The sequence below is a fragment of the Poecilia latipinna genome, unplaced genomic scaffold, assembly GCF_001443285.1.
Source record: "Poecilia latipinna isolate Pla-1442-1.1 unplaced genomic scaffold, P_latipinna-1.0 Scaffold7, whole genome shotgun sequence".
Taxonomy (NCBI): domain Eukaryota; kingdom Metazoa; phylum Chordata; class Actinopteri; order Cyprinodontiformes; family Poeciliidae; genus Poecilia; species Poecilia latipinna.
Genome location: NW_015112623.1, coordinates 768,842 through 783,286, shown reverse-complemented (window position 1 = coordinate 783,286; position 14,445 = coordinate 768,842). Strand labels below are relative to the sequence as shown.

At 42.5% G+C, this 14,445-nt stretch overlaps 1 protein-coding gene across 1 annotated transcript in view; it reads left to right on the top strand.

The window, feature by feature from the left end:
• Window positions 1-13,018, top strand: part of wwc3 (WWC family member 3) — a 39,549-nt gene extending 26,531 nt beyond the window's left edge. Inside the window, exons 9-23 of the mRNA XM_015025017.1 lie at window positions 721-969; window positions 1,082-1,171; window positions 2,043-2,608; window positions 3,299-3,419; window positions 4,134-4,214; window positions 4,323-4,409; window positions 5,410-5,605; window positions 5,696-5,845; window positions 7,707-7,819; window positions 9,058-9,205; window positions 9,293-9,457; window positions 9,553-9,645; window positions 10,725-10,955; window positions 11,553-11,680; window positions 12,771-13,018. Of these exons, the coding sequence (XP_014880503.1) occupies window positions 721-969; window positions 1,082-1,171; window positions 2,043-2,608; window positions 3,299-3,419; window positions 4,134-4,214; window positions 4,323-4,409; window positions 5,410-5,605; window positions 5,696-5,845; window positions 7,707-7,819; window positions 9,058-9,205; window positions 9,293-9,457; window positions 9,553-9,645; window positions 10,725-10,955; window positions 11,553-11,680; window positions 12,771-12,837 (2,485 nt within the window). The 3' untranslated portion in view covers window positions 12,838-13,018. The remainder of the gene's footprint in view (window positions 1-720; window positions 970-1,081; window positions 1,172-2,042; window positions 2,609-3,298; window positions 3,420-4,133; window positions 4,215-4,322; window positions 4,410-5,409; window positions 5,606-5,695; window positions 5,846-7,706; window positions 7,820-9,057; window positions 9,206-9,292; window positions 9,458-9,552; window positions 9,646-10,724; window positions 10,956-11,552; window positions 11,681-12,770) is intronic.
• Window positions 13,019-14,445: the final 1,427 nt, after the last annotated feature.

The window sequence follows — 14,445 nt, the reverse complement described above, 5'->3', positions numbered from 1 at the left end:
CTTTCAAACAAAATATTAATCATACAAAACTGGACAGGATATGCAGGGATTTAAATTCATAGTTTATACACAGAAAATGAGAAACTGTTTTTGTTTTTTGTTTTTTTTTTATGTTTTGCAGTATGGAAAACTTAAAATGTAATGTACTAAATTTAGTTTCTGGAAGTCTATCTGTTTTTTATTTTTCTGCACCAACACAGATTGTAGAGGTTTTTGAAACAAAAGACTAGGATCTGTATTAAGCTTCCCTGAGTGAACAGCTAAATTAAACTTCAAGTCTGAAGGGTCAGGTTTGCACATTTTGCCAGCTTTCTTTTGTTTTCTTTTGTGCAAAATAACTCAACCTTTTTCAGTTTAGATGGGAAACTTCTGTGAATATCACTTTGTAGCGTTACACTGGCCTGTCAATTTTCGCGGTTGTCTGTCTCGGATAACCAAACACTGAAGTTTGTGGTAACACGACCATCTTCATCATAGCTGATTAAGTATATGGAATAACCGCACAACACTGAAACTGTTAGCTTGTTGATAACATATCTAGTATTTACATAAATGTTTGGTTTCTTTTGGTCTCCTTCTGGACATCAGCATGTGAACTTTAACTGTCATTTTCCCTTCCAACATGACTGAAAAAAGTAGCTGTACTTACCCATTCCTGACTACAAGAGTCCCAAGTATGAGGAGTAAATGAGAGAACTGACTGTTTTGCTGTCCTGTCAGGGTGCAGAGCATCCAGCACCAACTCGCGCAGCTCGACAGCGAGAGCTGGTCGGGCCGCGCCGAGGCGGACCGTGACAGGGACTTCCTGCAGCTCCTGCGCGAGAAGGAGGCCCTCCTGCAAGAGCTCATCCTGGTCAGCAAGCAGCCGCTCGCAGCCGAGACGCAGCAGCAGCTGGAGGAGGAGCGCGCCAAGCTGGAGGAGGAGGTGCAGAGAGCCCACACCATCCAGAGCCAGGGAGCCAATCAGAGGTGAGATGGCAGGAATACAAATCCCTCAAGGCCGATTCTGCTTGCGCGTTTGACGCACCGCCAACCGAGTCGGGTGACGTCGTCGTTGCGCTTTTGTTTCTCCTGCCGACAGGTTGCTGCAGCAGGAGAAGAGGAACGTCCTGCTCAGGCAGCTGCAGGAGGCCACGCGTATCACCACCTACCTTCATTCCCAGCTGAAGAGGTGAGCCGCACGCTGCTGCTTTCCTGCAAAAGCAGTCAGCCTCACATGAGCTACTCGGCTGTTTGACAGCTTTGTTTCATGGCCGGTGCTTCTGTTTGTGTTTGAAGTCGATATTTCATCAAGAATCCTCCCAAAAACAAACTTCCACTCAAAAATACTTCTGATCAGGTCACTTTACAGGAGATCGTTCTTAAGGGGGCAGCATCATGTAAAATCCACTTTTTTTAGCTTTAGATCATGTTATATTCTCTCATCATAAACATACCTGGAGTGTTGCCTTGATTCTTTCTTGCATGTTTGAGAAATCCTTTAATCTTCATGGCAACTATTGGAAAACACCTGAGTCGACCTAGTCCTGCCTTCGAGGGCAAAGCTCCTCCTCAGATGTTTCCAGCATCTGTAGACCTCCACTCAGCTCCTTCAGACTAGCCAGCAGCAATTGGCAAACACCTGGTGGAGCTGCTTAGCTCATTATAGGAGCTACTGCTCAGTGCAACACTAGTAAAGACGTTAAAGAGTTAATAAAGGAGCCATGTTGTGATGACTTCCTGAAGGCGGAGTTTCAGATAAAGCAGGAGTTTCTTAAAGAGACAGAGACCCAATTTCAATTATGAAGTCAAATTCATTTTAAGCCATATTTGATACATTTTCATAGCAACTAAAGTAGCATAGTTAGTTGATTGTGCTATAAAATAACATTATGTGACAGGAATTGCGTTATTCTACCCCTTTTAAAGAGCATTTCTAACTCATGTTGTAGAGGAAATCCATACTTGATTACTAAGCTGTGTTTTTACAGTCGGTGAACTGAGGATAGAGAATAAAAACCCTCTGGACAGTGTCTTCAGAGCTGTCTCTGGTCTGTCCCCAGCCTGTCTGCCAGCTCCCTGACGGTCTCCTCCAGCAGCAGCCGCGGCTCTCTGGCCTCCAGCCGGGGCTCCCTGACGTCCAGCCGCGGTTCCCTCAGCTCCATCAGCTTCAGCGACATCTACGGCGTGCCGCAGTACGAGCGCCATGAGGGGGCAGCGGAGCCCCTCGACCCCCACGTCCGTTACCTGCTGCCCCCGGAGAGCGCGTCCAGAGACTGCTCGGTCTTAAGCCCCGAGTACCTGGCTCAGAGCAAGAGCAAGCGCTCGCACGACACCCCGCAGTCCCTGGCCTCCCTCTCCTCCCGCTCCTCGCTCTCGTCCCTGTCTCCGCCCAGCTCGCCCATGGACACGCCGTACCACTCGGCGCCGCCGGACTGCCCTCTCACCCAGATGACGGAGGAGTACATGGAGCAGGCAGGGCGCGGCCTGCTGGAGGAGCTGCGGGCGCAAAGCGTGTCGCACGGCGTCCTGATGGGCGGCGAGGACATGGCGAGCCTCGCTGCGCTGCACCAGCTGGACATCAAGAGCCAGAGAGAGAGCGGGGCTCAGACGGCCTTTACCTCCACAGGTAGGCGCAGTGCAGCCCTCTCCCCTCCTATAAACTACAGAAACTAATCTGGAATATTCTAGAGCTGCAACTAACAACTTCAGTTTTTGCTTTTTCTATCAATTTATTCTGACGATTAATCGGATACAAAGTTTGGAACACTCTGTAGATATTTTTTGTTGCATTTTAAGGCTTTTTTGTACACAATTAGAAATGCATTAAAAGATGCACATAATTAAAAATTAATAAAATATTTCACTTGCTGAATTGCAACAAGAGAATATTCTATTAGTGGATGATTGATGATTGTGAGAAGCTCAGCTCTTCCTGCTTGACTTGCCATCTATACAGCGTAGTGCTAACCTGCTGACACGACTGTTAACCAATTAAAAATCAAATTCAAAAGGTGTTAAATAATTTTTGTTTTTACAGAAGTGAAGCTAAAGTTACAATGCTACTAGAGGAGTTCTGGGTTGACCATATTTACAACCGTTTTTTTCTTTTATCTTAAATACTAAATGTGTTCTGTACAATTCTGGCTTTGTGCTGTTCTCCTTGTGGTGTTTTTGTTTCAACAGATTATTTTTTTTTTCAGTCTGTATTCTCCAGTTAACAATTAATCGATTTACTAAATTACCTGACGATTACATCTGTAATCGATTAATCTCTTCAGCCAAAGCATATCCAGATTTTCTACTCCTCTGTTGCTAGGGGTGACGCTACGGGGCAACAGCGGCAACCGGAGCAGCAGGAGAGCCAGGCGAGTCTCGGCGGGGGTTTCCGAGGACGCTCTGGCCACGGACAGCGGCGTGTTCGAGGCGTGGGGTAAAAGGTGAGAGAGCTGTTAAAAAGAACATTAACAGGAACAATATGTTGTTGCTGCCTTTGAATTCAAAGCAACAGCTAATCCCCACAGGAATCAGGTTAGTTAGAAATCGATTCAACTACTGCGTGTCCTGAAGTGATTTCTGCAACTTGTTTCAGCATGGAAAGAAAACAGATTTTCTGCGAACCCTTAAAAATCTTTAATTCATTTATCTAAAATCATATTTTATTTATCACTACAGAAGGGTTCAGTGAATGTGCATTTGAAACTGGTGGGTTTGGTACCTCAAAAAAGGTTAAGAACCACTGCTCTAGAGCAAAGATCAGTTTTAGCTCCAGTTGGCTCGAGTTTTTCACCGTTGACTGACTTCTGTTGGCAAACCTGCTACTTTCTGTGCTAAAGCAAACTTTTAAGCTCCGCATTATGAGGGTGAAAGCTGTAGAGCCACACACACACACACACACACACACACACACACACACACACACACACACACACACACACACACGCACACACGGACGCAGTGTGTGAAACACAAAACCAAACAGAGCCCAGAAATGTTCATGTTTTTGCTGCGTTTGATCGTAACGCAGCAGAATCTCACACGACATCGACAGATTTTCATGTCTTAAATTTCATTCAAGGAGGTATTAACAGGGTCTTGAAAATACTTCACTTTGTCTTGCTGAAACCTGCGGATGCGTTGTTTTGTTTCTATAGGCCAGAGGAGTACGACGAGGTTTCATACGCCAAAGAGACGTCCCCTGCAAGCGAGCCCACCCAGATCCAGCTAGGACTGCTGTAAGTCTGCTCTGGTCGAAGAGCGTTTCTAGACGGCAGTCGGGCTGGGATCAGTTTCCTCATGTTGACCTCATGTTGACCTTGTGTTTTCTGTTTGTGTTTTTACAGGTGGGAATCCACCTCTCGGTCTCTGCGGCTGCATGTGCTGCAGCTGAAGAGTCTGAACTGTTCGAATGTTAGAGAAAGCTATAAAGTGTGAGTATTTTCAGCTGTTGCAATTAAAGTGACAATTTTCTTTTGTAAATGCAGAATAGAAGAGCTCAAGTCTGTCTGTACAGAACTGGTTTTCTTATTGAAATGATAAAATATGACTTTAAGACACTGGATGGTTTTTCTGCTCTGATAAGCTGCTCATGTAGATATCAAGCATATTTTGGGATTTTCATAGTTTCTTCTCACACTTGGTAACTTTAAGCTGCAACACATACAGAAATATTCACGCCCTTTCAACTATTTCACTTACCAACTTTGTGTGTTTGACAGACCGACACACACTAGTGCATAATTACTTTTTCAGTTTCCTTTACTGGAATATGAAGTGTTGTGCACATTTCTATTCAAGGTCTTGTAAGTTCTGACCATCTGAAAACATAAAATTTTTCATTAATAGCTTTCTGTTAGATTCTCCCACCATAGCTGTGGATCTCCACTAATTGGTGTCCATTCATTCTTAGTTTTAAATTTGTATGTCTAAAATAAGACCTTGAATAATTAAGAAAATTAAAAAGTAATTTAGTCTTAAATACGTTAATCATGGGTTTTACATTTTTTTTAATGGAGGTTTTTTTCCCCATGGGGACTTTTCTGTCGTATGTAAAATGAAACATTTAATTTAAGAAATATGCTGCAGGGAAATTCAGGAAGTAAAAGTATTCAAATGTTAAATATGATCTTTGATACTAAATGTAAAAAAATAAAATGGATGTTTTGAGCCACACTCCGTACCAGTAGGTGGCGGTAAACCATGCCGAACATTTCTTGCCAACAAAAATCAAAAGAAGATCTTCAGATTTTCTTCAGAAACACTATGGAGATGAGGAAAAAAATCCAGTCTGTCAACCTTAAAACAAAATGAAACATCAAACTACTGTGAATGTTTTCTTCTTCTTCATGTTCAGCATGAACCCTGTTAGATCTGTGTGATCCAGATGCCTGAAGCATCCTCTGGTCTTCCTTGTGCTGTGTTTGCCTGAAGGTATGTGAAGGTCCACTTGATTCCCCTGGACGCCAGCAGGGCCTGTGCGTTCTACTGTTGCACCGCGTTGGAGCCGCAGAGCCAGATGACTTTCAACGAAGGCTTCCGCATCCCCGTCCCCGCCAACGCGCTGGCGGTGTGCGCCCTGCAGCTGTCGGTCTGCTCGCTGGGCCCCCAGGCTCAGGAGGAGGTCCTGGTGGGTCTGACAGGAAGCCGTCGCTGCTGAAGCCGCGTGCCTCCTCAGACTCCCCTCCTGAACCGTGCACCTCCGTCGTTCCCCCCGCAGGGCACGGCCAAGCTGAGCCTGGCGGACTGCGAGGGAAGCGCCGAAATGGTTTACCACTGTCTGCGAGTCCATATGCTGACCGACTCGCAGAGGACCCTCAGCCGCCGGACCCATGACAACCAGGAGGACGAGGCGCGGTCCAGAGCCACGGTAAACGGTCTCAGCCACGTGGATGAACAGCGACTTGCAAAACTATTCACACCCCTTTAACTTTTCCGCGTCAAGGCCACAAATCTGGTCAAAGCAGAGTTGTGCTTATTTGAGAAGCGGCACAAATGTTACACAGGATTTAAGATTTAAGACCTAGAAATATGATCTGGGCAGGTGTAGTTTCATTTTAGCATGTATGGAAGAAAAGAAAGTTATCGTTTAAAGAAATGAACAGGAAGTCCCCATTAGTTTGTTGCAGCCTCTGAATTTGTTCTGATTAGTATTCGGCATTTATCATTTTTATGGTGAAAAACGTGTTGATTTATCACCTCATAAATTTTAATTAACAGTTTAATCATGTTTTAAATGATTAAACTGCATTTAATCATTTGAAACATGATTAAATGCAACTACTGTGAGCAGTTTAGTGATATAAATCACACATTTCTGTAAGCTGCATCCTGTTTCAAATTGGCATGTTTTTCAAGAACAATATTTGTGGAGCTATAATTACCGTTTTTACAGTTATAAAGTTAAACAAAACAAAAAACACTCAATAGTTTATCACTTATCGCTATCACAAGAAGTGTTGTGATAAAATCTTTATTCCAAACATTAGTTCTGATCATATGAAGCTTGAGTTCAACATTTGGTCTACATGGATGAAGGTTTAAATTTAACACGGCACACTGTTCCCACTGTGGAGAACGGCGGCAGCAGTAGCATGGTGGTGGTGGTGGGAGATGAATGGAGCCAAATACAAAAAATACTGTAAAACACCTGTGTTCATGTTGGAATGATCCAGTCAAAGTCCGCACCTAAATTTAGTCTGTAGATATGCAAAGGCTGGCAAAACGTGTAGTAGTTAGAGCTACTGAATACACACACCTTGCTTCTCTGATTTTTAAAAAAAATAAAAAATACAAATGAAGTGTGTGATCCACTTCATGATCACACACTACGTTGTCGATCGCTTCCAGTCCCCAAAGAAATGCACTGAAGGTTTTGGTTGTAATGTGGCAGAATGTGAAAACGACTGAGTGTCTTCAGCACTTTTATACCGATGGCAACAAACTCTGCTGTGTAATATGACTCGCCACCTGCAGGGGGCGCCGTGAGCATGAGATCCGTCCATCACAGTCTGCCCGCTTGTGCAATAGACTGGCTTTTCAAATTTTTAATCATAACGAAGTCCTATTAATACAAGAATACAGTGGTACTGATCCGTGAATAAAGTTGTGATGACACATCAGTGACGTTCCCAGAATCCAGTCGTAATGTTAGGAGAATGAAGCAGAACCCCAACCTGAAAAATAACGAGGAAAGCTGAGCGTCCTGTGAAGTTATACTTTGGTGTCAGTTTTACAGTTAAAGTAATACTCCATCTTCTGACGCGTGTGTCAAACTCGAGGCCTGGGGGCCAAATCCAGCCTGTCGTTACTCTTTATGTGGCCCTCCAGACTCTAGAGCCACATTAATACAACCTTCAAGATAACAGTTGTTTGCTTAAATACTGTTTCTATCAGTCAGATCAAAGCAGTTTTAATTTATATGCTGCCACGTTGCATCAATGTGAAAAGATGCTCCGTGTTTAATTTTAAAAAGCACATCTAATGAACACGCAGCGTTTTATTATTTATTATCTTAACGGGTTTTATCTGTGCATTCTGACCCAAACCAATCAAATGACAGTCTGTTACGGAGCTTCTTCTTTTTTCTTATTAAAGTTCTCCTCCTAATTTTAAGACGTCCTTCTGGTGAAATTGCATCTTTATTGTGCTAATTTTATGATCATCTTCTCGTCACTGACATGAGGAAGAAGAGTTTTAGTGTGACGATGGCGTTTGCTCTCATGTCATAGGACACCATTTCCACCCTGCTGTCGCGCTCCTCCACCCATCCGGAGGAGCGGGGCTCAGAGCTGGAGCTGCAGCACTCGGAGAAGGACGTGCGTGGAGAGGCGACGTCTGAGAGGTGACTGAACGTAAAGTCCTTCTGCTTCCACTGTGTAGGGAGGGGGGTTGTTTTGTTTTAGGATAAAAAAAAACATTCAGACTTCACTCAAGTCTGAATGGAGACCTGAGTGAAGTTCCCCCACCAGTCGTCTGCAGATTAAACAAAATTGGTGCCAAAAGTTTTAATACTATATCAGTTTTGTTTTGGGTCATAAGAGTTGATCTCTAGTTTTTGCAAACCTAAAAATAACACCACAAATAGAAATCTTTTGCTGTGCAGCTGATTGGCGCCATATTACACGTGATTTTGTAAATGTGGACGGGCTGGCTGACCTTCGATGACCTCTGGAAAGATTCACTGAAATATTGAAAATGACAGCGGCACAAACGTTTACTTTGAAGAAGGCGAGAGTCGAATGGAGTCGTTTGCATCAAATAAAGTGTAAACTGGGCGACACGTTTTGCTTTGGATGCAGACGGTCATTTAAAACATGAAGCCATGAACCTGGACGAGTCCGTGACTGGGTGTGATTTGGTGGCTTTTCTGTTGCCTAGGAAACGATCTACTGACGTAAAAGCACATTTGAAATAACTGGAATGTAATTTTCAATTTTTTATTTCCATTCGCTCTCTGTTAATCTCTTTATATAGAATTATATTCATTTCTCCTGTAAGGATAAAGAAGAAATCTAAACAAAAGGATGTAATAAATCAATTAATTTCTTGATCAATTAAACCGACCTCAATACTTTCCACCAAAACTGGATGACAAAAATCTTCAGATATCTCATAGTTCATTTAATTTGTTTGTTGTTTTCTTTATTTATTCTGGACAATTAAAATGTCTTCCAGTTCCAGTATTAAATGTTCATTAGAATTTGAAGTTTATTGATCTTCGAGAATCTTTTGTTGCTTTATTATGCCGTTACCACTATATTACATAAAACAGCATTATCATTTATCGTAATAACCTCTGGGACAATTTATCATCCAGTAAAATTTATCATGACAGATCTACGTTTTGAATTTTAATCACATCTTTGAGTTTGAATTGCTTGAAGTCTCCTTGAGAAAATTCTGCATCATAGATGATATCGTACCATTCATCACCACCTGGGATATCAGGTTAAAGCTGTGTCTTTGTAATTTATTTGTTTTCATGGTGTGTGTGTGTGTGTGTGTGTGTGTGTGTGTGTGTGTGTGTGTGTGTGTGTGTGTGTGTGTGTGTGTGTGTGTGTGTGTGTGTGTGTTTTCCAGGGGCTGGCAGGCAGAGTCTGCACACAGCGACTACAGCAACATCACAGCGTTTCCAACTCATTCCTCGGAGGGTTTGTCCACCGAGGGCGTCTACCTCCCCACCGGGGGGCGCTGCGATCAGACTCCCAGCAGACACTTTTCAGTAAAGGTAAAAGCTGCAGCTGTGTTGAGGTTTTTATTTTTTTAAACTTTCTTCCTCCATGAACATGAGAATTCAGCAACTCCGTGTTTCCAGGTTGAGAAGGCCACCATGACGGAGGCGCCGTTCCCGGAGCCGGTTCAGGTCCGACCCAAAGAGAGAGGGGGTCGCTGGGGTCACGCGTCCCCTTTCATGCGGGGCAGCACCATCGTTCGTTCCCACACCTTCTCGCCTGGCGCGCGGAGTCACTACGTCTGCAGGGTGAGTTCAGCTCCGAAGTGAAATGAAACAAACCGTAAACTGTGTGTGAATTATTCTCTGGTCCTGATTTAAATGTTTTTTTGTTTTTTTTCCAGTTATATCGCAGTGACAGCGACAGCTCCACTTTACCAAAGAAGTTGCCTTTTGTCAGAAACACCCTGGAGAGAAGAACACTCCGATACAAGCAGGTGCTGAAACTTTACAAACTTTAGTGTCTGTCAGGTGGATTTTAAGTGAATGGTTTTTTTTTTTTATGAAAAAAAAAAAGTTTTTAAATCCTTGGTGGCAGGACCATGCTTCAGCAGGAATACCATAGAGTTGATAGAAGAAAAGATGGAGCTAAATGCAGAATAATCCTAACTTATTTTTAAAAAATAAAGTTGAGAGTCTCAGGTTTGTTTACTTTCTGGCACATTTTCTTTTTGTCCCATGAGCCAAAATCAAAGTTGAAGGGACTCACTGACCATAAATGTTCAACTAATTTTATATTGCGAACGCCTAATTAATTTACTTGCAAAATGTTTCATTTTTAATTCATCAATAAACTACACATGCAGTGTTCTAGTAAAATGTACAAAGTAGCCAGATGTGGGTAGAAAAGGAATCTGTAAATGATGAAGATCATGCGCTAATTAGCCTAATATAATGAACACATGCATAAAGTAGGGCTGTAACTAACGGTTACTTTAGTTAGTAGTTAACTACTTGATTATTCTGCTGATTAACTGATTATTTGGCACTGTCTGCCAAATTTTCCATTTGAGTGTCTTTTATATAATATTAGAATTGCATTACAAGATGCAAAACTCAACTTGATTCCTTTTTTCTTTTTTCTTTTACAGAATTTGAACCAGGTGAAGCTAAAATAACTCTTGATGTGTATTTGGTAGAGAATGTTTACAAAGCTTTTCCCCCCTATCTTAAATGCAAGATATATATATACATATATGTTTTTGTACACTTTTGACTGACTTACTGCTGTGTAGTTCTTTCAGCTGTTTTTTTGAGTCTGTATACTACATTTAACGATTAATCAATTAGTTGACGATTGTTTCAATAATCGATTGATCACGATTAAGCTGATTGATAGTTTTAGCCATAGAGTGAAGCTTGTTGGATGTTTATCAAATTTGCTGTGAAGTGAAAATTCAACCAAAACCGTAAGCAGTTTTTTTTTATATTGGTCTGTCACATAAAATCCGAATAAATCCTTCCAGCATCTTTGTAGGCTGTGTAGTTCAAGACGTGCGTTTGTGTGCGTCAGCAGCAGTCGTACCGCTCCTCATTGGCCGAGCAGCCAACGCGGACCTCCCTGGACCTGGAGCTGGACCTCCAGGCCTGCAGGACGCGTCAGCGGCAGCTGATGGAGGAGCTGAGCGCCCTGAGGGAACTCAAGCTGCGGCTGGAGGAGCCACAGGCCAGCGACGCCAACGAGCTGCCCTCCTGGGCCCTGAGGGACGAGCGCTTCCGCTGCCTGCTCAGAGAGGCCCACAGACAGGTAAAACCCGACATGGCGACGTTCACGCGAGACCGCTGCCTGAAAACTGACGGCTATTTTCGGATATTGAAAAGGGAAAAAGTTCCAGTTTTAAGACGCCTTGAGTCAGCTGTAGTTGCAATCCATTTCCGCTGTGGTTTAGCGTGTTTAACGCTCATTCGCTTTCCTTTAGCTTCCACCTCGCTAGCTTACGTCTCATTGTAAACAGAAACCTGTCTCCCATGAACAAAGTGTCCATGTAACATTTATTTCCTTGTCAGGAAGTGGGCTACTCTGAACAGGTTAAGTAGCAAAACACAGCACAATGTGGTTTGCCGTTGTTTTTAACAGGCCGTTCATTTGTTGTATAAACGGTACAGCAGTGCATACCGTTTATGCACACACTGCTGTACCGTACCCCATGTGCGCTTTCGTAACTGCTGCGTACTTCACACCAGCGCCATTGAAGAGATTTTGTTTTGAGAAAGAGCACGATACGATGCTTATGCTTATACGGACTGCTTCTCACCTCCGTGGGGATTGTTGCAGAAAAGTTTCGCTTGCGGGGGCTTTGATTGCCCCTCAGCAGCAAGTTGACTGTGGTGTCGCCCCCTGCAGGCCAACCAGAGCAAGCAGGAGCAGCGTCAGGAGGAGGCAGCGGAGAGGAGGCTGAGGAAGGCTTCCAAAGAGGTTCTGCAGATGAGAGGGCAGAACCAGAAGGAACCCCTGCCGGTGCAGACATTCAGGTTGGAAAACAAATTCACATCTCTTCATTTTACATGAATTTTAATGCATTCTTTTTTTTTTCATAAAACGTTTTGCAAAAATAGCTTTGTTTGCCAAGTTTCCATCAATGTCTGCTTGCAAGCAGCTACAATTTCCCTTGTTAAAACAGCAGTAGTTTTTGTTGGCAGACCAACCCTGCCGTAAATTATTGGGATATGACAACCAATTTCAGGCATGCCACTGCAAGAAAACGGAGACCAGGAGTATTGCTTGGCTTTTCCTGTTTGTTAAAAACAAAAATCCAGCATTTTAATGCTAGCAAATTAGCTTCACCGTGTACACAATGTGCCAACTGTGTAGCCAAATGAGCATTTTAGCCAAATCATAAGTGTTTTTCAGCTCTAAACTGTTGTAAACTTGAAAGCTAATAGGTTTTAATCATATCAGATGATTTATGTTTAAGTGGGGATGATGGGCTGAAAAGATCAGCACTTTATACGAAGGTGTCCTTTGTTATTAGGCAACTTTTATTCCAAAAGACAGGTGTGACTGAAAAATGGTAAAGTCTGACAGATGCACCAATCTTAAACATGATGCTGGGGTGTGATCACAGATCAAGTGAATGCTGTCTTGCATAGTCAACAAGCCTCTTATTCAGAAAACATAACGTTGCCAAAACAGACCCAAACATGAAGCTGACACATTTTTCCAAAGTTTTAAGGGAAGATGAGCTGCTTTGATTTCCTTTATTTTCCCCTTCTCGTCACGTACCCAAAAAAGGTCAAAATAGTTGAATGTTGCCTGAGCTTTTCATCTCTGCAGCTCCTCCAGAGTTACCACGATCCTCTCGGCTGTTTCTCTGTTGCTCACAGATCTACCATATGATAAATTGTCACGACTAAATTGTTCCATAGCTTGCCACTATCAGTCTTTGCAACAGCTGCAGAAAATAGGCTCAGTAAAATGTGTTGGCTAAACTCTAAAAGCTCACATGAATTGTTTAGGTAAAGGTGGAAAAGGATATAAAAATAAAGGGGTTAACTATAAATGCACGCCGCACTTTTCAGTAACAGGTTTTGCATTAATCTGCTTCATTTTTTTTTTTTGCAGAGAGAAGATGGCTTTTTTCACCAGACCAAGGTTCAACATACCTCCTTTGCCAGCTGACGATGTATGAGGCTCACCTCCGTATTTTGTGACTAAACATGAAGTATTTGGTTTTTTTTCCCCTGAGCTCATGAAGTACAGAACAGTTTCTGTTAACGATACCAGACATGTGACCTGCAGATGATGAAGACCTGAATGTTTTTGACATTTTCAGAAGCCTTTGTGTGCCTTTTTTTATGTTTCTTTTTTTTCACAAACGCCACACTGTTCTTTACCACCCGGCTGTGTAATTCCTTTTTTTTTTTTTTTACCCCACGGGTGAGACGACGGTTTTCAGACCTGGTTTCTTTCTGATCCTACTTTGGTTTGTGCTTACAAAAGGGTGGAAGACGGGAACAAAAGTCAGTTTGGACAAATTCACTGTACTGTAACTTATTTTATAGTACTTTTTTTTCTTTTTTTTTCCTTGAAGGAAATGAAACACTTCCTGCTTTTGAAATGTATTTTGTAGCTTTTGAACAAATAGCACTCCAGTGTTTTTACAACCAGTAAAATGAAACTATTGTCTGATATTTGTTTCTGTTACTTAAATCTTGAGATATTTACATGAAAAATGTGTGTAACCGTTTATTACAGATGCCATTGTTATTTTGTCCTTAATAAAGTTAATATTATTTCGTGTACCTTTCAATATATATGAGACTGTATTCATATCTTTTTAAATGTTAGGAACATTTTGAATGAAGATAAAAGCCCATGAATCTGCATGTGAACACCTGCTGTCGTGCATTTCAGGTGCAGAAGGTTTTGTTTGTTTGCTGGGATGAACAACACCTAACACCTATTCTGCCGACGCAGACGTTTTAATTAATTTTTTTTTTTTTTTTAGCTTCAAGTGTGTCACACAGCGTTACATGCAGATTCGTCTCAAACCACACACGGGTTTTGATGACCCCGTTTTGAGTGCATTTCTGCCGATTCTTGAGAAGTCGTACCGCACAGCTGCGTCAGCTGCTTATCTCCTCAAGACTTCCTGTCGAGGCGTTTTTCTATGCGAGCCGATGAGAGGAGTGCCGCCGGCCCCGAGGAGGGGAGAAGCAGCGAGACTGGATTTCTGCTGCACTCCTTCTGCAGTTTACAAAAAACACAATGTTCCCATAGCTTGCCACTTGAAAGAAGGGGGTGAGGGATACCAACATCCCTCCAGGCGAAAAAAAATCCAGGCCTCTGCTTGTCTGATCGACAGTAATGAGGCGAGCCAACTCGCCGACTGCCGTCGCTCCCAGGGACAAATGTACAGTGAGGTTATCTTTTCAGCAGCTTAATTTAATTTATGGTTAAAATCGAAACGATGACAAATATGTAGACAGTAAAGCAATAAAGCAATGGTTTAAAAAGTAAAAAAAAAACAATTTTTAAAATAACTAAAAACAGAAGGCGTTTGAAGTGATCAGGCTGAATAGAGATCCTAGAGTCACTGAGTGATAGGAGAACCAATCTAAACATGATCTGACTGCTTTGATTTGAAACAAAAATTATCTCTACTGCTGCAAAACAAACATCTTTATAGTGAAACTTTAGTTTTTAATCAAACCTGAGAACTAAAATTACTTGGGGGGGGGGGGGGGGAAGGGGTTCCCCCTTTTTTAACCCCCTGGAGGAAACCTTTCTCAGCCTT